The 22,209-nt window shown below is 41.2% G+C and overlaps 2 protein-coding genes across 3 annotated transcripts; one reads left to right on the top strand and one right to left on the bottom strand.

Moving 5' to 3' along the window:
- Nucleotides 1-1,362: 1,362 nt before the first annotated feature.
- LOC121946556 (PPARGC1 and ESRR induced regulator, muscle 1) lies at nt 1,363-6,475 on the top strand. Of its 2 annotated transcripts, XM_042491167.1 has the most exons (3): nt 1,363-2,724; nt 5,076-5,192; nt 5,549-6,475. In XM_042491167.1, the coding sequence occupies exons 1-3, from the start codon at nt 1,464-1,466 to the stop codon at nt 5,659-5,661; spliced, it is 1,491 nt and encodes a 496-aa protein (XP_042347101.1). In that variant the 5' UTR covers nt 1,363-1,463; the 3' UTR covers nt 5,662-6,475. The 2 variants fall into 2 exon arrangements, with proteins under 2 accessions (XP_042347101.1, XP_042347102.1); XM_042491168.1 differs by lacking the exons at nt 5,076-5,192; nt 5,549-6,475 and adding an exon at nt 4,428-4,501.
- A 1,171-nt stretch (nt 6,476-7,646) lies between these two features.
- plekhn1 (pleckstrin homology domain containing, family N member 1) lies at nt 7,647-21,893 on the bottom strand. Its single transcript, XM_042491164.1, has 16 exons — nt 21,729-21,893; nt 19,907-19,997; nt 19,544-19,705; nt 18,349-18,429; nt 17,721-17,811; nt 15,755-15,888; nt 14,814-14,963; nt 13,081-13,161; nt 12,879-12,954; nt 12,459-12,604; nt 12,069-12,221; nt 11,098-11,340; nt 10,386-10,541; nt 9,730-9,975; nt 9,444-9,504; nt 7,647-8,501 (listed from the first exon to the last, which is right to left on the bottom strand). The coding sequence occupies exons 1-16, from the start codon at nt 21,800-21,802 to the stop codon at nt 8,317-8,319; spliced, it is 2,130 nt and encodes a 709-aa protein (XP_042347098.1). The 5' UTR covers nt 21,803-21,893; the 3' UTR covers nt 7,647-8,316.
- Nucleotides 21,894-22,209: the final 316 nt, after the last annotated feature.

Raw genomic sequence — 22,209 nt, forward strand, 5'->3', positions numbered from 1 at the left:
GAGGAGGAATCAGTCACAGTTTATCTGAAGATACTAATTTATCTTTCTTAAACGAACCACAAAAATATGGCATGCCTTCTTTAACTGCAATTTCAGATACCAGCAATCTCCCAGTAAAGATATCTGCACTTGAAATCAAAGTCAGTGATCTTCCTCATTCCAGGTCTTCATGTGACAGTCAATACCAGTATTTACAAAAGAACACAGTCAGAGAGGGAAGGTGTAAAGCAACAGGCTTGACTGAAAATAATGCAGCTAATGACAGGCCACCAATCCCATTGAGTCAAACTAATAACAGGGTAATGTCAAGACCAGACAACAGTGGCAATATGGCAACAAATTTGCAGCCATGCAGCAAATTACATACTGAAGGATCAACTGGGTTGCCAGTTTCAATTGCCAATGGTGAAACTGATAAATCAGGCCTGTTTAAAGAAACAGCAAACTGTAGAGGAAGGGACATTTATGCAGGGAGTCTCCAGCAGTCTGACAAAATGCATGATTCTGTCGTTTGTTGTAAATATGAACAAAATCCAGAATCTTGCACAGCGGAGGTCAAATCAATGAGTATTTTACCAAGCACAGAGTCAAATGATCCTGCAGTGGAAGTCAGCCAACATGACAAACTATCTGCTGCTAAGTCAGTCCTGGCTGTAGAGGCTGGAAATTCTGGCAGAGACAACCATACACTATGTCAAAGAGAGGGTGAGCCCAAACAACAGCTGGAAATTGACTGTCAGGACAGAGACCAAGATAGAGCTACGCTGGAAAAGACTCACTTTCCGCTGTCTGCAAGCAGTTCTGCCGCTCATAACACAAAACCCAAGCAGTTCAACACCACAACCTATCCATTCTTGGAGATTTCCAGTAAAGTGGACAGTGCTAAATTAACATTAGATACCAGCAATGCATTGCCTGATAAATGTTCATCCTGTTCAGATGTAAATATTACGGCACAGCAAACAGAACATTCTCTGGCACTTAACACCTTATCCAATTTTGATGTTTTGTCAAAGAAAAACACAACAGAGAGATCTGAATTAGCAGCATCACAAATCATGGATTTTCAAAGTGGGAATCCCCTTCTGTCTGCTGAAATTAAGAGGGAAACCAAAGTGTCCATGTCTGAAGACTGTCTCACAAGTCTTTCAGATTTTACATCAATATCATCCTACTGTACTCTGGACACAGAATCTGTCATGTCACTCTCAAATGAAAACATCACAGACATGTCAGCAAGTTCCTGTTTATCTGTCAATCAAAATGACCTCGAAGGAGAAAAGACTTCATTAATGTTGGTAAAACATGAGGAAGTTCATGGCACATCTGAATCCAAAAGCCGATCAAATGCTGCAACAGATTCAAAATGTGATTTAGTGGTAAAAGCAGAAGATGTCATCACTGTATCTAAAGCAGAATGTGAACCTGAGAAAGCTCCAGATTCAAGGCATTCAGTGTTTGCTATGTCATCTTTTTGGAATGAGATGGAGAAGCTTACAATCAATGATATTCTGGGTTTAAGAATGATCAGCAAAGCTGCCCCACCCAGCCTTCTCTCACCTTTACAGGAAATTGAGGAAACTGGCATGTTGGCTATGACAGATTCAGGTGTTTTTTCTCAGCTGGATGAGTCCAAGCCTGAACCGAACGAAGACATATCCAGTGATCCTAACTCTGTAGAATCAAGTTCTATCATGGCAGCCGAGTTTTCGTCTTCAGCGGATGTTATGTGGGAGAGTCTAGGTGCTGATATTTACCCTGAGAGTATGATGTTGACATCTGTTAGTGACATTTCTCAACCGGTCCTCCCTGGAGGTCCTGAAACGTGCCTCAGAAAGATTTCTAAAAACATAAGTGTGCACAATCTACATGCCCTGGCATCTGATTCTTTCAGCTACACAAGGAAAGACCAAACTCTACAAACCTTAGACGAAGGAGAATTTTCAAAAGGAGAGTATTTCGCTGAAGGACACATGCCAAAGCAAGACACAGACGTGGACTCTTCAGCTTCATTTTCAGACAGCTACAGAATCTCTCTCACAGATATATTTCAGTATCTCTTCAGTGGAAAGCAATCCGTCTCCAGCCAATCAGCCACGGATAACATAACCACGTACTACACTGATGGAAATTCTGTCCCTGAAACTTATGATCATTTCTTCTCAGAGTTTGATACAGAAAGCTTCTTCTATCCTCTCATCACGTCAGAAGATCAGTCCAAAGACGAGCTGGTTCCTATCTTCTCCTACTCTCGCTCAGCTAATAGAAATCTGCAGTTCCCTGAGGCTTATGATCACTTCTTTGCATCCTCGTCTTCTGATGATTCTTCTGTGGAGTCTGATGAAGAAGATACCTGCAGTCCTGTGAGGGTGTTGACCAGATTCAGCCATACACCAAGCACATCTGAGAGTTCTACAGACATATATGATAATTTCTTCACAGACAGCGACCTTAAACAGAATTTCTTTTGGAAACCCACATTCTCCTTCAGGAAGATTAGTTTTACTGGATCTACAGTCCAGAAGAAGACTCTCTCAAAACCTCTATCTCGAGTGCAAAGTGTCCAATCCTTTCGAAGGACAGTTCATTCTATAAATGCTCTGGGAAATCAAGATGGGAAGTTTCCTGATCCACTTCTCTACCACCTGGAGGACAGGATGTACACACAACTAGCACAACAGCCTTTCAGATATGAGGACTTGCAGACGGCTGTTTCGAATCCAAGTAAGTCCAGTTTCATGCAGTGATCACAATGATGTGTCATTATAGATAGGGATAACATAATACAGCCAACTGCAAAAAAATCTTTAATGGAGTTTATGTGAAAATATCAGAGTATAATTCAGATCCCAGTCAATTCATTTATTGTCCATCACAAAGTAGGGATGTTGGTATGTTTGTACAATACAAAACACAGATTCCGTTAGGAGCAAACTATCAACAATGAGGCTCAGTGATGCTATCTGCTAATTAAAACTTTAATGCATTTTTATACCACTAATCCTGATTAAGCCTTTCCCAGTACTCACAAGGCAAGATAAGAAAAACCCCCAGGGTCAGATTTTACAAAGAAAGTTAGACTTCTGAGAGATTTCTTAATTCATCAAATTCCAAACTTTTGCACATACCTGAATAGTTCTCAAAAGAATACTTCACCCCCAAAATGACCATTTGTACGTTAATTATTTATCACATGCTACCTGGTGGTGAAGGTAGAATCCAAAAAAGATTATTCTTCATGAACTTAGGTAAGTTGGGACCACATTTAACAAACTGCAAAACTATATAATAAAAATCCATCTCTTTACAAACTCACACAACTCATGCAGAATATTTCAAGTCTCAGTTATCCAGCCAAATGCTCAGCACTTTCCAACACAAGCATTTTCATAAAAACCTTACTTATGTAAAACACTTCCACCTACAAGCAGTTCACTCTTCATGTGCCTGAGTACACACCTGTACCAAACGTGTGCCAAGGCATGTTACTTGGCAGTGCAAGAGACTGTTTGTACTGTCGTGTTTTAAAATGAACTTTAGTTTGGGAAGTACTGAGTATATGACTGAATAAACGAGACTTGGATTATACTGCACAAATTGTCTGAGAGTTTGTAAACGGATGTTCTGATATAGTTTTGCTGTTAAATGTGGTCCCCTATAACATCAATTCATGAATATTTGCCTTTTTTGATTTTCAGTTTGCTGTGGATGCATGCAAGAAAAAACATTTTCTTCGCTAAATAAAGGTAACATGCAGTGAGAAATTGATAAACAAATGGTCATTTTGTGGGTGAAGTATTCCTTTAACTATCTTCAATAGCGCTTTGCTAAGATTGAGATTTATTGGTGCTGTTGAAAAAAATAAACATGTATGCAGTTACAAGTAGAAGAATATTAGCTATCTAAATGTTTTTAAACAGTGTTAGTGAACAACAAATTATTTTTTTTACCAGTCGTCAACAGGTAATGATTGTTACCAAGGAAACTTCGAGTTCAATTAAGTTTTTAGGCTTTAAAAACAGCAATACCATTAAAAAAACTCAAAAACAAAGACAAAACCTCTGACACACTGTTCTACTTACTGCTGACATATTTATTGAGTAAAACTCAATAAGCATGTCAGCAGGACAGTGTACAGGAGTTTCTCTCTTTGTTTTTAGATTGCTCTCTCCTCTGAGGCACCTGTCACACATTCAGGTGTGCAGAGATTTTCTTCAGCAATTTTGATGATTCTAAGAATAGTATAACTATGGACCAGTTTAGCAGTTCATTTGTAAAACCAGAGAGGCCTCCAGTCTATCACAGATAGCTCTGATTCTTCATGCTTAAAAACTTTATTTAATCAAACCTGTTCATATTTTACTGCAACCCCTTTAAGTTATACTTGTTCTGCATGTTCTTCTCACACATGGACTATTGCAATGTAGGATATGTCATCCATTGAGTCAGCTGTTGCAGCCCAGGACGGACTGTAACTGGCATCATCTGTCCAGGACATTCTCTCTTACCTCAGCTGTCAGAGGACACTGACTGGACTGCAGGCACGTAGTGTTGAAAACCAAGCGGAGTTGTTGTATGCGATAACTTGACTTCCCTCAATGAGTGTCATCTCTAAGCTCCCAGTCTAGTGCTCTAGTTTATATTTGGCTGTAAAGGAAAATACTCAACTCGAGGAGTATATGTACATGTAAATCCTTCTTCTTAGACAACCTCTTAGCTGTAATAAGATAATAACTCACAAGTTACTGATACAGCATCTAATAATCAGCAGTTGTGCATAAGAATTATCATTAAGGTCACTCGAGTCATAAATACAAACATCAGTGGCTTCAAGCAGGCTTGTTTGTTTGCATCATGGTAATCTGTGCAGGTGCTGGGGTTTGACCGGGTCACAGTGTGACAGAACAGGAAGTCTCAACATATTACTGGAGGCTTGTGCACAGCTGTTGCTGTGTTAGTGCCAATTAGGATACATTTGACCTCTCACTGGACTTCTCTGTGGATGGTTGTCACTAAATGTGTCACACTTCATGATTCAATATGTTTTCTGTAATACTCTGTCACTTTCTTTGAAGGGTTGGATGCCTCTCTTCTGCCTCTCAGACAGTCAGACATGTGTCTCGTTTGTATTGCATTTGCTTCATGGGTGCTGAAGACTGCAAATCCGCAAGTTGGAGATGCCTGGAAGGCTGGTATGTTTGTTAATGAGCAGCATTAGTAGTCTTTAATATGACAGAAAAACTGCAAATGTTGCTTTTTAAAAAAATATTTTAAGACTGGAATTACAAAACAGTTGCTTATTTGGTCATGTTACATTTGACTTTTGTTAAATCAGTTAATCTCGGCTTTTTAAGGATTTAACGGACTGGCTGTTAATGAGACTGTAAAATGTATCTCAGTATGTAGTTAAATCAACAAAACACTAAAAAACAAAGAAAAAAGAACTTTGAGAGAAAGTAAATTTTTATATGAATAGATAAATCCAATGTTAGGTTGTTAAGTCTCACGAGTCACATGATAACTTTGCTTAATGTTTACTTTCACACAGTTCTGCTGGCGAATGTAAGTGCCCTGTCAGCAATCAGATATCTGCGTAAATACGTCAAGACGATGGCGACCAGTGAGAAGAAATCGGATTACACTGCCCTATCTGATTCTTGATGTCTCTGCCTCTGAATACGTCAAGCTTAAAATTTAACATTTTTCCATAAAACCCGATGTGAACCAGTGCTAGACCTCAGTAGGAATTTGTTGAGGAATTTGTCAAATGTTTGATGTGCTGTTAGATGTCCTTACTATATATTTGCACTTTAATGGCTTGAAGTTTTATTGAAGTATTCTCTCCATTGAATGGAAACATGTTGGTTTGTTTATTAGTAGATTAATTTTGCAAAAAATTTGAATTCTGAAAGGTTTCATATGAAATGACCAAAGGCAAGACTAAAGCAGTATATTTAAAAGAAAGAAGGCTGTGGATATTTGTAATTAAGGTTTCAGTATGTGTGTGTTGAAGAGAGATGAGAGGCAGGCTTATTCAGAACTGTACAGAGTTGAGATGTTAGATGGACATGAGATAAATGGATTAACCTGAGCCACCTGAGGATTTTAAGATGTTTTGTTTCCATTCCATTCATTTTGCAGATGATTTTATCCAAAGTGACTGTTATGTAATATTTCCAATGGCGATAATTGAAAGGATTTTACAAAATAAGATTATATGAGGCAACCTCTATTGTAATATTTTCCAAAATGGCAATTTAGCAAAACACCCTTACAGAAGTTGAATTTATATAGTGGACTGTGTTATGTGCCAGTTATTTTACAATTGATGAAGGGCATTTCATTTTCATCATAGATGATTTATAGATGACTGTACAGTATTTTGTGATATGAGTTGCTCTGTGAGTTGTTGATGTCTTTCAGTTTAACTACAGTAAACAACATCTCTGAGATGTGTGCTGTGTCTCCTGTTTTTCCACAAGTGCTCAGACCCAAAGATGAAACTTTACAAACACTAGAGGGCAGTGTAGGTTCATGTAAGAACCTGGACTATCACAGCTGAGTGAGCTGCAGTTTTCAAGGTATTTACAATACTTGATTTTCAGTATGAATGCAAACTATGAGTGGATGCAAACTATGAGTATTAAATAACATAATAAATCATATTCAAAAGAGGTCCTGTCCTCCTCAATATTCATACATAATATTCTCAGGCAGGTGGCAGTGCTGAGCTATATAGTATGAAGTTTACTTCTTATGAGAACAGCCCATGAAGTTGTTGAAGTATTCTCGCACCACTAATACTTAACTGACTAGACGTGATGCAAATTTGGAAAATAGTGCATGTCACAACTGGGTTCTGCCTTCGAAAGCTAAGTGATTTAGCCATTAGGGGCTCTGCAACAATACTACAGTTGTTTAATGTATCTCCTCTATTTCATAGTACCATTATAATATGTAGTGGTACTCAAGGGCAGGGGGATGTCATATGCTGTAAACCCCTCTGAGGCAAACATTGTTTTGTGATAATGGGCTTTATAAATAAAATTGACCTGACTTGACAATTTATATGCTATATATTCCATTTGAACTGGGAAGTGAGAATTTCAGGTTCCAATATTTGTGACTAAAATTCACAAGACGGCTGCTCAGTGCATCAACAGTAGTGGAAACTGTAGTTGTTTTCTGTTTATTAGCACTTATCTGATTTGTGAGTCATTAAATCTTTTATGCACACAGTACTGTCCAACACCTCTCTTTGGACATGTTGTTAAGGTGTTTTTATGAGAGTACAATGTAATGCGTTGTTAATCGACTAGTCTTGCTAACTATGGCTAACCTGGCTTGAACTGGCATGTCTTGCTTTTTTTCAACTTGCTTTATTGCAATGTGGAAACTTGGGTGTGACCTCATTCCCATCTCCAACTTTTGAGGTAAATTGAACGCAGCATCAGAGCTCTTGTTAAAAACAGCAGCCCGATGCAGAGCTTCAGATTAAGGTGATAATTCTCTGTACATTCATTACTATGGGTGACCTTTGCATTGTTTTCACATTGTCATTTGACACACTAACATAATGAAAATATTGATTGTTGCCGCTTTAAGAGTATCATTATTGTAAGACGAAATAGAAATACACTTGTCAATTAATTTTTCCAGTTTTATTTCCAAATATAAATAAACACCTCAAACAAAAATGAAAAAAAGGAAGCCACACAGGTGTCAGTACAGCACTGTCTTAGTGATAGTATTATTAGCACCTTAAAGGCAGTCAGTTAAAGCCACATCTATTTGCCTTGATAATGTAGCATAATAAAATAATAAATGTACAACATTTACAAAAATATACATCCTTTACTATAACAAGCCCTGATGGAATGCTTTTTATAGCTTTAAATATAACAATAAGTAAACTGGACAGCATGTTAAAAAATACTTTAAATATTAAAAAAAAAACTTGGTTTTTGCACTACATATTGAACTTTTAGTGCAATTATATAATATGTTAAAAAATAATATTAAAGCTACACAGTATATACACTCTCTCTCTGTCTTGTCTCCCAAATGCTACATGTCATACAGTTGAAGTCTGTTCACTTTCATCATGCTTTGTTTTAAGCCTGTTCCTCTTGATTCCTGCACTCATCGTTCCTCTGCGTGACTACCCAACATCTAACAGTGCCGTTGGTGGGATTTGCTGGTTCATACTGTATGCAGCAGGACCAACACAGGCTGTGCTAGTTGGCTTTTATTATCCCGCTGATAGAGATCTGTTGTTTGCACACGTCCAGACGAGTGCCGGGCTATTGTTTTGTTTTATGACCATCTCTGCTGGGTTGCCATGGCACCAAGGCCTCTGGCCCCAAAGTCTAATCCTGTCCAGTGTGTCGAAATTCCAGACGTTGGCTGAATCATTCTAGTATCACAGTCGTACTCCCAAATGTTGTCATAGTCCATTTCCTGGTCATCTGGTTCTGTGGGTTCGAGGTACGAGTGGTGATCTATAGGAGCGAGAGAAGATTCCCAGGCTTTTAGTTTCAGACAATGAAAGACAAACCTCGCCCTGTCTGTATAAACGTGGACACAGTGCCGACAGAGTTATAGTGTGATTGGCCTAGTATCAACATATAACCTTACTGTAAAACCGGTAGCGTTACATGCCACTACTGCACCACCCTCATTTGTTATCCATGTTCTCTTTGTAATGTTGTGGAAGCATGCAACATGTGAGATGAAATAATTTTGTCACGTTAGAATTAAGCTGTGAGTTGAAGTGAAATGCAATTACCAGGTAAAATTGTCGTGTTTTCACTTGGGATAAAAGAGCCCGTTAATACGTGTGTAAGCCTGCACAGTTGTGTGCTGTCAATCACAGTGGAGGAGTAAACCCTGTCTGTGAACCAGTGTTCTCTTACACTGGGCTTTCCCCCGCATGGGACATCCGCACAAATGGCATTTAGAGCTGCACTAAGCTCCATTTCATTGGCACATTCGCCCATTTCCTACACTTTCACTTCTTTAACCTTTAGCCTTCTGTCAGACACAAGAGTTCAATCAATCCAAAGTGCATGCAGTGTTTAATTTAAGGTGTGATGGAGTGTGAGCAATGTTCTGTGTCCTTGGTGGTATTTAGGAAGGCGGCTGCTTGTGATGATGTTCATAACTCACACTTGTGAGGAAATACGATGCTGCAGTTTTATAGTTGTGATTTGAAACAGTGCCCATTGTTTCTCAATTGAAGTCTACATTTTATTTAGCCATGTGAAAAGGCCTGTTTTTGTTTGACAAAATTAAAGATCTTTCATTGATTTTTTTTCCCCAAGGCTGGAAGGATACAACTGTCAAACATACTTGAACTACACACACAGATGCACTACACACAAACAAAGTAATGTTTATCTGAATGTTTGTCAGGTTTATGTTTGCATGCTTTCCATTCTTACCTGGTGAGTAACCATATGGCATCTGAGAGGTGTTCCTCACAGAGCTTGACGAGAGGAGGATCTATAAAAAGAAAACAAAAGACAGTTACTTCCCGTGAACAGCTATAACAAACATTCTCACGCTCACAAAAATATGTTTCATCTGTGCCACCTGTTCAAATATCACCTGCAGAACAAGTATATACACACACGCTTTGCTACCTACAGCGCATTAATGCTGCTCTTTGTGCCGCAGCATTACAGAAACCAGAGCGTCCTGGGAGACAAGTATCTCTGTGTTTCTCACCTGGTCTTGCACTTGGCCCGGCGCGGGCAGTAGCTTTAGCCTCGACACAGCCTCAGCTCTCTGCTCTTCTTGGCTTTGAGGAATCTCCATCTCCAGGCCCAAAGCTTTTCCATGGGAGTTGGTCAGGACCAGGCTTTTCCTGCAGCGCCTGCCCATGGGAGGGGTACGGAGCTGGAAGGGGGGCAGGATCTGGGGAGCCTGCTGATGGTGGTGGTGGTGCTGAATTGGCTCTTGCCAGCTCTGCTGCTAAAGGACAGAGGGAGACGTGTCAAAGTAGGGCAGCAAAAAGTATGTAAAACAGGAGTTTACATTAACTTTAAGGATGATTTCACTTAGTAGTCAAATAGATCTTCAAATCTGCACTGAATACATTTTGGTTTAATTAATTCCTGTTTTCCTGTGTAATCAAATGTAACTGTGCTAGTCTATGGTGATTTAACCTAATATAGAAGAAACAAGTCATTATGGATTTAGATGTAGTTATGTTTAAATCTCTGCGTGTGAGTGACCATCCCTGCTCTACCTCCTAGTCTCTGCATTAACTGCTTTCTTATTTTTTTCACTGAACATGTGCATTTGTCTGTGCACTCATAGATATCCGACAGTGTACGCAGGTGTAATTGAACCTATGGATCCAGTATCCTTGACCCACTTACCACTGGCCTTGCTTCTTCCAGGGAGTAGATCTCTGGGCTGCAGGGCTCATCATACAGAGGCGACAAGGGCTGCCGGGGGGCGCACATGTCCGAGTGGCGCTGGGGCACGTTCAGGGAGTAGTTCAGGGATGTCTGAGGGGTGCTCCAGCTGTTTGACTGATCATAATAGATTCACAGAGTTAGTTTTAAACACCAGGCAACTAGAGGAAAATCAGTTTTCCCTCTGTCTCTGTGTCTCTCTCTCTCTCATTTGGGTTCACAGAAGGCAATCATATAAGTCACTCTGTAGGATCAGATTACCAGATAAAGGTGTTGGACTAATGCCAGTCATGATCTGCAGATGTGACAACAATCTGTTGTCCCACAAATCTGCTTTCAGCTGTTAGCGTTGTGTATAAAAACTGCAGTCCTGACTGCCATAGTAACGTGGGGATACCCAATAAGTATAGTTAACATTTTCTGATTGGTGGCTAAGTTTTGTTTATGAACTATAATAGCGCTTTCATCCCTTGCACTATCAAGAAGATTGATCTTTCAACCTCAGTTCTGCACAAATGCTGCTATTAAGCCATTTGTTAACACCATATACATGATCGCTCTCAGCCGTCTGCTTGGTGTGTCTATATTAGTCACTGCTCACATGACATGTAAAATAAGTCAACAGTCTCGAGGGGAATATTTGGTTATCAAGTTAGACACCAGACTGAATTACCTTGACAAGCGGGGTTTTCTCCAGCCGTGGTGGGCTGGCACGATGCAGGGCAGAGTAGGGTGTGCTGTAGACCTGAGAGTGCATCGAGCTCTCGGCAGGCTGGAGGTAGGAGCTGCGCTGGGGGGAGGAGTAGCGCAGTGACAAAGGTCGTAGGTCGCGCTCGGGCCTGGTGTGAGAAGACACGCTGTTGGTCCTGCTGCCAAGGCGGGCAGTCTCTGTCGAGGAGGGACGACTGGAGCTGTACTATAGGGACAATAAACACACCAAGGGCGAAAGTCAGCCTAGAGTTTTGGCTTTTCCGGTTGGCATCAGGTGTTTAAACCACAGAGTCTTTGTATAACACACATAAACTGTTTCTCCTCTCTACATAGTTGGTTTTCAGCATTATCTTGGGGTTTTTTTGTAAACTCAGTGTGAGAGAAAAAAGGTTTCCATCAGATTAATTGGGAAGGTGGTGGTTCAGGTCACGAGCTGAACATCAACATGTCTTCTGGGCACTGAGCCCTCTCCACTCAAAGTTAATTGGATGGTGATCGGCCTACATAGGCCCTCCCTCGCGGGAGTTTGGTCAAAAATCCTGATAGTGCAGAGTGCTTCAGTACTTCTTTAAGAGACTGAAGTTTAAAAGCAAACTTTTCACTGCTGAATCAAAGTTGGCTGTGAGAGGCTCTTATTTTCTTACATCCAAAAGGTGTTTTGGGGAAAGATCAGTTTGTTGTGATTGTTTTTACCGGAAGGCCTGAGGATCATCACCTGAACCTTTGTAACTGGAGTAGTTTGGTCCTCAGACCTCACTTAATAATTAACTTTGTAAAGTAAAGGTGCTGCTGCTCAGCTCCACCAAAACAAACACAACCAACCAACTCCGACCTCATTTATATCTCTGTAAATATTGTCATGTTGCTGTGCTTGCTTGAGTTTTATTTGTTTGATAACACTTGAACTTTTAAGGTAGCACACAGCCGACTTACACAGAGGGGTTCGGCATATCCTGGGGAGAGAGGGTCGTCTTCATGAATGGGTAACTGAAGGTTGTGGGACCCACATCCACTTGATGACTGGCTGACTTTAAGAGACTCAGATCGTCCATGGCTGTTTCCACTCCACCTGTCAAACTGTGGGGCCTGGAGATTACAGGACAATTGCAGAAATTAAAATATTTGACTTTGAAGAACTAATGAGCAAAGTGTTCAGAATATTGTTGCTTTTATACTTCTGTTGCACTGTTGACTTAGTAGCAGTAGTAAATCACAAATCAGTCATGCTGAATTTACAAAAGGCAGGGCCATGATGTCTCTCTTTATCATTTTTCCTCATACATGAATAGTGTTTTTGTTGAAAAGAAGGAGGGCGGGCCTCACCTCTCTCTGCGTCGGGGTGTAGATGATGTCATACACAGGGGGCGGGGGACTGAGAACGGGCACATCAGCAGCTTTGAAATGCTGGATCCAGTCGCAAAACTCAGCCCTATCCAGACACGACACTACTATGGGGTTGATCAGCTTCCCTAGGAAGAGAGCAGAGGGGGGAGGACAAAGCCTGTCATTCGGTCCGTTCGCTCACTGGAATGTGCTATAGTCAGATTATCATTGACTGGGGATAAAACCAGCTCATTCACAGGGGGTTACACTCTGTGACGCTAGTGGATTCATAGAAAAGGCCAAATAGCATAAAACATGCAAAAGAATGTGCGCTCATTGAAATCCTTTTTACATGTCTTTTTAAATGCCACCGTGCTGAAGAGGCTGCAGTAGAACAGCTCACTGATTCAGTGTGTTTACCTTCGATCATAAAGGTGTTGGGCTTGACGTCCTGGCAGGGTGTGGTCACTGTAATCATGTTGAGTGGAAGCTTCCCCTGTAATCATAATGATTCTTTAAAGCAAGCGTTTGCAAACACTTGAGGAACTGTATTCTCACAGCTCAGGATGTGATTTTAAGTTAAGGAAGTTTAAGAGTAAAAGGTCAGTAAAGTCAGTGGTACCTTATAGAAGAGTCCATCGTTCTCCTCTGATAGGATGATTAGCGTTGACGGGTACATTACCAGCAGTCTGTCACTCTGCTCCTGTGGACACAAGATTACAGCTGCTAATGAGCCTTATGTGTGTGTGTTTCATTACAGGACCTTCTGTCTTTAATGCATAACTTGGTGGATAAATTCTCTCAGATACTCAGTGTTAATGACCAAATTACAATTGAAGTACGTAAACAAAACACTGTGATTCCTGAAAGCCCTTTTTGAATTAGCTGATGACTGTTACCCGCTGCTTTTAAAATACGCTGGCGGGGGTCGCATTCATAAAACATCATCAAAATGTCACACCCATCCCATACTTGGTCCCATTCTTCCACTTTTCCCTTTAACAGAGACTTTTATTTCAGTACTGTTACTTCTGTCCCATTGATCCGCAACTGCACCTTTTATAAATAACGGCGAGGCAGAAGAGCGACATGACATTCTCCCCTTAAACAAGCAGTATAAAATGAGTTATAGTGTACTTTGTGCTTCATGTCCTGCCTCCTGCATGCTCTACTTGGGCGCCACCCCTCACCTAAACCAAACAATGTATTTCCACTAGGTGAGACTGTGTTTGACACAATCTCCTGATGTCTGTTACATGTGCAAAAGGACAACTCCAGACAGTGTCAGAAGTTCACATATGAAAACTGCTTATGTTTTGTTTTCCCTATGTACTTTTATCATCATTCAATAAATTTTTTGGGTGTCAAAAACCATTGTAAGAAAACTATACACCTTAACATTTCTATAGCAACATGAGGGATTAATTTTTTCTGGATAATCATTTTGATATCATACACGAATGAATGGCAGCAAATATTTTACTCTAAAAGTAAGAAAACAAGCATCTAGATATTCTGACGGTGTGAGGACAAGTCTACGAATAATACAAAGCAAATAGGCAACCGTGGGACCTGGTGCATACTTAAAAACACAAGTATTATCTTTTAATACTCTGTTGAGAAGCACAGTTCAAATCCCAGTTGGATCTTCAGTTGAACCAGTTAGTGGGGCATTTAAAGGTGCAGCAGACTGAGAGTTTATGTTTCCTCTCCCTCTCGGTGGGTGTGTCTGGACAGACAGCTGACATTCCAGCTGTGAGGTGAGTCGAGTCACTGCGTGAGCCGGGCAAATGCCTCTCACACACCCAGGCCCTAAATCTCACACACTTCAATCGTGCTGCCGCTATTTCCCACAGTGAATTAATTACCGATATCCATGCAAGCCGTGTCATGACTACTGTTTTTATTGGCTGCTGTGTGGAGCTCCATCAGCGTTATTTATTTGTGATTCAATTTGCGAGGAATCATGTTTTTCAACACTTGGTTGCAGGTGTCTGACGCTGTCTTTAGACCTTGGCAGTAAAATAAAGATAATAATGTTAAAGCTGCAGGAGAGGTACCATTTGCCAAAACATGGACTCCACCCTTTTCACTGACTCCTTTCATTGTGTTGAGGTAATGTGTGTGTTGCACAATAGAAAAACTATGTGAGTCACCTGGATTTAGAGCTGATGCTATCCTGGTTTTTATTCATCATGTGAAAAATTCCCAGAGATTGAAAATATGTTCATATGATGAGTTATAGTTTGCTGTAATGTACATTTCCATACCCAGTCAACAGCAGGGATTTTGTGTTTCACTTCCATGTGACCGGACATGGTGATTCACTCTTGATAAGCTGCAGTGAAGTCTTACCTGACAGGGCAGGTGCTGCAGTCGCACTTTAGTGACATAGGTGATGGTGCCCAGGCTGTCCCGCTGAGAGCCCTCCCACTCGTAGATGGGCTCTCTGTTTATGGAGTTCCTCAGCTCCTCTCTGCTCTCAGGGGTCTCATCCTTGTTTAACTATGATAGGAGCACAGGAGAGAAACATCAGTATAGTAAATATGAACAGAGCTCTGCCCTTCAGCTAATTTAAACATGTTAATCTGGGTTTTTTTTCTCACAGTGTCACTCTTGTTTGTTCTCTGTAAAGCTTCCTAAGCTAAAGCTTAAAAGCATCATCAGTTCTGTTTTCTTCTGTCGTGACACATCTAGGGTCATACGTTTCATCAGCCATTTCCCCACCCACCGGTTGGATGTCAGCACTTTAGCCCTTTGCAGATGTGAAGGGTTGTTTGATGTAGACTGTGATGCGGTCAATGCCGCTCCCTAGTATCCAGGCCTCAGGGAGAGCCAGCATTGACCTACTTGACTCATCATACCTCCACACTTACACACCCAGCTTTTATCTGAAATGCTTGTGTTTTTCTACCAGGTGGATTAAAAGATCACACTCAAGTGCTTGTTTGAATTTGTAAAAAAGGAATGTCAAGCATTGTTACAGCAAAGGAGCCAGTTTTATGCAGCCTGCTAAAATCTAAGGTCAGCTGTTTGCAACAAGGTCGCCCCCCCCCCCCCCTTTATCAGATATGCATGCAAAAATGATATCAGATATGCATATTTTTCCAGTATGTTCCAGTATTGTGTCAACACTAGTAGTAAGTTCATAAAATTACATCACTTAACTGTAATTCAGACAAAACTTCGGATATGTCAATGTCCAAAATCTAAGACGATATTGAGTGTCACATCACAGTATCGATATACTGCCCAGCCTTAAGCTAGGTGGCATCAAAGAAATTTGTTGAACTTACTTTTACTCGGGTGAAGTTCTCGGATGCAATTGCACTGCCCCCATTGGCCTCAATGTTTTCTTTGAGCAGGCCAAACCATAGGTCCATCTCTTCTTGGTTGGCACAGTATACGATGATCGGGTTTAGGCTGACACCTGCAGGGTACAAAGGTCACAGGTTCATAAAGGGCAAGTGTCACCCAGGCATCTTTTTCTGAGCCTTTCATCAGAAAGCTTTCTGCCATGTTAGTGAATCATTAATGGTGTCCACAATCTGCTTTTCTTGCCTTTTGTAACACATTGTGCAATGAGTACAATAAATGTTAACACATGTTCACCAGGACGGTTAACCACATGTAAGACCTTTTGCGGAAGATCCCCCATGACCTGCTTTGTTTGGCATTTAAAAATCATGTCAGACTCTCCCTCCCACAAACTGCTTACCAAGGAGGAATGAACAGGACCGGGGATGAGAAGAGCTGGATTTCTTCTCTGTCTATGAGTCCCACACATACCACAGATAACCAGCAGAGATAGCCTGTTTCATTCCAGCCCCTTGGCTTTGTACCGTAATTATCAGAAACCGGTGACTACTCCTTACAAAGCAGTGACTCTGGACTCATCTGTTGACTTTATCTTCACCCAGGTCTTATTTCTAGACCTTGACCATAGCACTCCCTTGAAAAGTTATGTTTTTCCACATTTCAAACAAGCAAGCGATGTGAGACTAGAGGCACATCATGAGACTTTCGCTCATTCAAATCTTCAGTCAGTTTACAGAGGCCTTTAACTATTGTTTAAAGTAATTAACCATCATTATCTAACTCTTATAGACACATTAACTCAAACCATGTGAAGGCTTCCGGGAATTTTTGCAGACCCTCTCGTTCCACGTTTGCTTCGTCACTGTCTAACTCACCAACACTTTACACTAAAGCTGATTCATTCACAGCTTGGAGGAAATCTCTACATGGGATCTTTCACTTGACTCAGAATTTCCTCACGCTTCCTCCACATATTTCCTGTAAGTGATGCCACCCATAAAGTAAATAAAGCTCCACATTGAACAATGAAAACAGCTGTAATACAATACCACAAAATAACAAGCATGGTCCGGTCAACTATGAGAAGGCAGCACCAAAGAGTGTCAATATTGTGACAACAGAGATGTGTCCAGATTTCAGTGAGATAGTAATGATAAAGAAATATAAACACAGAAACCCTACACACTTCATAAGTAATTTTACGTTAATCCCTGACTTCATTGATTTTATTATTTCCCAGGCAAGGACTAAAGCCCCCTTGTCACTACAGCGGATTACTTTTACTTAATGAAAAGAAGTCAGATTGTTTTTGTTCATTCAGACTTCAAAAGATAAGTGGCATTTCCACATTATTATTAACCTGAGCAGTTTTTGGAATGTGCCATAGATTATATGCAGTGACAAGGCTAAGAGCGGTAGCTGGGATTTGCTGCACGACAGCTGGACTGACTGAAGTGCACCTGTTGTCTAACAAGCGGAGTCTTCAAGGCCAGATTGGCCCTCTGACCGAGGGTGAAAGGGGCCCAGCCCTAGTTAGTCTTGGGGTTGAGTGGAGGTGAAGAGGGTCGTGGCACCTTTGAATCAGTGGAATGTGACAACATAGGAAATGCTGCAGCTAGAAAATAGTGTGTGGTTTCTTGCTGGTTTTATAAGTGAGGAGAATTCACTTTGATCCAGGACTGATGAGAGTGACAAACATAGCAGACTGCCAGCATGAGTGAAAAATGGCGACAGATTATGAGTATTTAATTGAGGTAAATATGAGCCAGAAACGAGGACTCTCCAGCTTTAGTTCATCCTCCACTGCTAGATTAGCTTGCTGCAGTCTGAGTGATTGATTGGCTAAATTCAACACAACCAATAAAACTCAAAACTGATGATTACAACATTCCAGGACTCAGTGCCAACACCCACTTGTGTCGTTTCCAGCGAGGTCAAACTTACCGTTTATTTGAAAGGCGAATTCCTGGGGTTGGCTGTGGTTGCAGTTCTGTTGCAGATTGCAGATGGTGAGCTCTTTTAATGGAAGAGTTCCCTACACACAAAACAATAAAAAGCTTGATCACGCTTCTTTGTAAATAAAAATCTCATTCACATACCAGAGGCAAGGTCTGCAAAGCCCCTCTTGTTTTATCTGAACCAACTATTCAACTCTAAATTTTAACAATGAACTAATCACCTTGATGCTGAGCTCAGTGTTGTAAGTCGATGATGTATTCATGTCTGCCTGGCATTTGCCGTCATCTATATGCTGACTAACATGGTGTTCAGATGCTTATCTGTCTCTTTTTTGACATTGGCGTTGAGCGCTCAACAGACACAGTAAATGATGATTAATGGCTGGCTGCTCACACATTATGAGACAGGTGAAGAAACGTCATCATATTTTCTGTTTACAAACACACTGCTCGTTGATAGGGTACATATGAGGACATAACATAAAACTATGCCCCACAGGAATAGTAAAATTATATTTTAAAAAGTCACCTTGAGATCTAAGCTGATACTGAGGACACATGGTTTTAAAGGAAGTATTGTTACAGTATTACTAGGGTGAAAAAAAACAACTCACCTGGTATGTCAGTCCGGTTGTGTTGTTGGACACAAAATGAAGGTGTGTCTGGAAGAGATCCAGGTAGCAGTCGTGTACATCCTGTAGAGATAATAAATTAAAGTAAAAGCTGAAAGAGTGATACAATTGACCTCTTCTGTGAGAATGCATCTTATGCAAGAAAACTAAAATCTTTGTTTTATAGTGATATTAAAAAATTGCATACATTGTGTACAATTCAGCCACTGATTTCACAGATTTGAACACTTTTAATAAGAAAACTAATCTGTAAATTGTGCCGGTTTAGTGTTGATGAAATTATACCTTCCAGACATGTCGGCACATGTCTGGAAGTCGTGGTTGTACTCTGTCTGTTCTGATGTTTGTCTCAGATGAGTAAAGAGTAATATAGGAGATTATTATTAAGTTATTCTGTAAATCCTTGCCGGGGCACGTGCCTGATTATTAGTTAATATTGAAACATCTTGTTCTTGTATCATCTGCTTATACAACCGACAGGAAATGTTCTGTCGGCCAAGGATTCTCAGAAATGTAGGAATTTCTTGGCTGACCACAAAAAGCTTCTATTCAAGAGCAAGCCTCTCTTTCTTTATGATTCATTAATGTCTTCATCTCTCTGTACCTTGTACTATCCGTTTCCTTCCTGTGCAGTGGTATCTTCTGATATTATACAATTTGTTCTTTTGCCATCATGACGCTATTCCTTTAATCAATCTTTTTAGTTTTTGACAGCTGTTGTGTCACATCTATGACAAATTGCAGTTCCCACAGTGAGGAGCCGGTGCGGCCTCTATCAGTCTCTGGGATCAGAGTAACTCTCTCTACCCTGAGGTTTTCTCTCTGAGATGTTTCACAACTGCGGCAAAAGCGTGCATGTCCAAACACAGGCTGCGGTCCGCTTTATGGAGAGCGATTTGTATTATTCACAGCCAGCCACCACGTCAATACCAACAGTGAGTTTCAGTATTCGATGGCCACAGAGCAACATCCTGTTCATCTCCACCTCGCATTTTGTGTTTGTTTTTGGTTTTGACACTCATACAGATGACTGGCATGATGTGTCACTGCAGGCTTCATCATTGTTTCAGACCTTGCTAACCACAATGAGGATTGTGCAGCTGTTTTGTTTTCTTTTATAGTTTCTTTCCTGATGTTTCAACATAGAGTGGTTAAAAAGTCATTTAGTCCCACTCACCTGGCAGTGAAGGAAGCGGAAACGGACTTTGGAGCTGTGAATCATCCGTCCGTAATTCTTCACATTGATGCTGCTCTTCTTCCAGCCACTGGCTGGGTCATAAGGGAACGGGGGGTCCCATTTTATGTTGTCTATCGTCTGCAGGTCTTTAGGGGACATTTCCTGCAACCAGTCATAATGTTAGTGAAGTACAGACATGGCATGAATAAACCACGCAGACCTGCTGTTAACATCAGTCAGAAGACTTCAATAAAAATCTAATCGCACAGGGGTTGACATTTACAGGAGAGCAGTTTTGTTTGGTATGCACATAGTTGAGTTTCATGCTTTCACCATCTCCTAAGAGCTGATGGAGGGTCTTACCTTTCTGGGGGTGACGGTGCACAGAATATTGATGATGCTGTTGGACTTTTCCTGTCCCTCTTGGGGATTCTTCTTACGAAACAGGCGACTGCTGCAAGAAAGAGGAGAAAACCACGTGTTACCACTCACTTTCCAATGTTTGCCTTTATTCTGTGTTTGCTGTTCAGTTAACTTCCCAACTGCACTGACAACAAAGAATACTTCCTGTTAGTGGGAGTTCACTGTCATCTCCTGTTGACAGATAGAGAGTTGACCTACATACACAAGTCTTTGTTCTACTGTTCATAATTTTTATTTCATACTTCAGCTTCAGTGACTTATTTCTGCCCCCCCCCCCCCCTTTTTTTTTGTAATCACCAATTCTTTAACCCCTGAATTCAATTTTCACAGCAGATTAATGAGTTCGAAACATGATTTGTGTCACATGTCACATAAATTGACCAGAGCCACTTCCTTTGTCCTCACTCCATCAATGCCAACCATTTAAATGATAAGAACAATCAGGACATGTGTTTCTGATAGTGAGGATATGCATAGGAAAATCAGCATTCAATGTCTTCCTTTGTTTAGCGTGACCCTCATCTGTTACCATCAGTGTCACATCTTTAAGAGGAAGCTCCCTCACTGCAATGATAAGGATGGGGGACTGCTTTTACAATCCCATGCTGTGGTTCAGCTGCTTATCTGCACATGTGTGTGCCAGTGTCCTTAGTGCAACAACGCAGGCTTTTGTTTGCATGGTGGGAATCAAGGTCTGTCTAATCAGGAAGCCCATGTCCAGCAACAGTCATTGATTAGTGTGAAGTGAGTGATGTTATTCTACTACACCGGTGTTCTACAATGTATTTGTGCATAGAGGAAAATATGAGAGCAATGCACACTGATGCATACCGCACTTGCATAATGGCAGAGGAATGTAGATGATAGACAGGTAACGGATTTGCAAACATTCTCCAAGTCACTGCAGCCGCATTCAACTGCTTCTCACTCCTCTTCTCTGTAGGGAATACCTGAGCCTGGCCTTATTCACCAACACAAAGCATTAGTAGGGTACACAGGAAACTGGAACACTGAAAGTATTGTCCGTGCTGAACCAGCTACCCAACTTGGAAGGTGTATCAGTGTTCAAGCTTGAGCCGTTGGGTTTTTTGAAAGGTTGCCCTGCCTCCAATTTTATTTGAAAACCAACAGCTACATGGCACGTTTGACAAAACCAGACCCTGAATCATCACACAGCACAGGGGAGAAGACTGGAGCAGACTAATTAGGATCAGATGTGGTGGTCCTGCAAAGTGGGCCGTACCAGGGGTAACATGCCCAGGCATATAGACCTGGAAGATTTAAGAAAACTGTAAAGGATAACAAATATAACCCATAAATCTCAGTCAACTCTTGTATTCAATTCCAAACCCTTAAAGTCAGATTTCTGAATAAACCAGATATCAGCTATTAACTATAATTGCTCACATGTGATAATGATAATGAATGGGGTTAGGTCCTGATTTTGGAGGGAAATCAGATTCACTGACAGCTGGCAGATTATCTTCACAGAGATGTAAAAGGCAAATGGTAACTGGATAATTGACACCGCTGGCCAGACGGGCACCTCTCAGGCACGACTCCGGGACTATCCTGTATTACCACATGATCCTGACTCTAGCCTCACAAAATTCACAACCTCTGTTTAACCTCGCCTCTCAAACCCTTTCAGATACCAAGAATTCCTTCCAGCTGAAACACAGCGTTCAAAATAACAAACAGCCGAGTGTGTGACACACTGACACAAGTACAGTGATAACACCTGGATATGATTTAATCTTACCTGTTTCTGCGGATAAAACTCTTGCTGGAGAATCTGAAGTTGTGTTGGGGGACACATGACATGCTGCTCCCCATGCTGCAGTGCTCTGTGGGTCTTTGCGCTGCTCTGAAGAGAAACTGTACTCCTGTGATGGATGAGTGTAATCCAAGAGTATGGCACGCTCCCTGCTGCAGTCAGACTTGTACTGAGGCAGAAGTGGGCAGGGTGAGGGCTGTATAGTCAGACCGGTGAGAGTGTGTCTGCGTAAGAGGGGTGGAGCTTGGGGCTGTGTCACAGGCTGTGTGTGTGCTGTGAAAAACCAGTGGGAGTCACACCTTCTGTGAGTTGCCTCTGTCTGTTAAATCAATCCCAAGAACAAAGACAGGGGGGTTCAGGGAGAAGTGTGCCGTTTCACACCTTCCAGGAGCCAAATGGAGCTCATTGTTTTGTCACCGCTGCAATGAGTGGTCACTTAACACACTGGATGGTGTGTGTCAATCAA

The sequence above is a fragment of the Plectropomus leopardus genome, chromosome 8 (genome assembly GCF_008729295.1).
Source record: "Plectropomus leopardus isolate mb chromosome 8, YSFRI_Pleo_2.0, whole genome shotgun sequence".
In the NCBI taxonomy this organism is placed as follows: Eukaryota; Metazoa; Chordata; class Actinopteri; order Perciformes; family Serranidae; genus Plectropomus; species Plectropomus leopardus.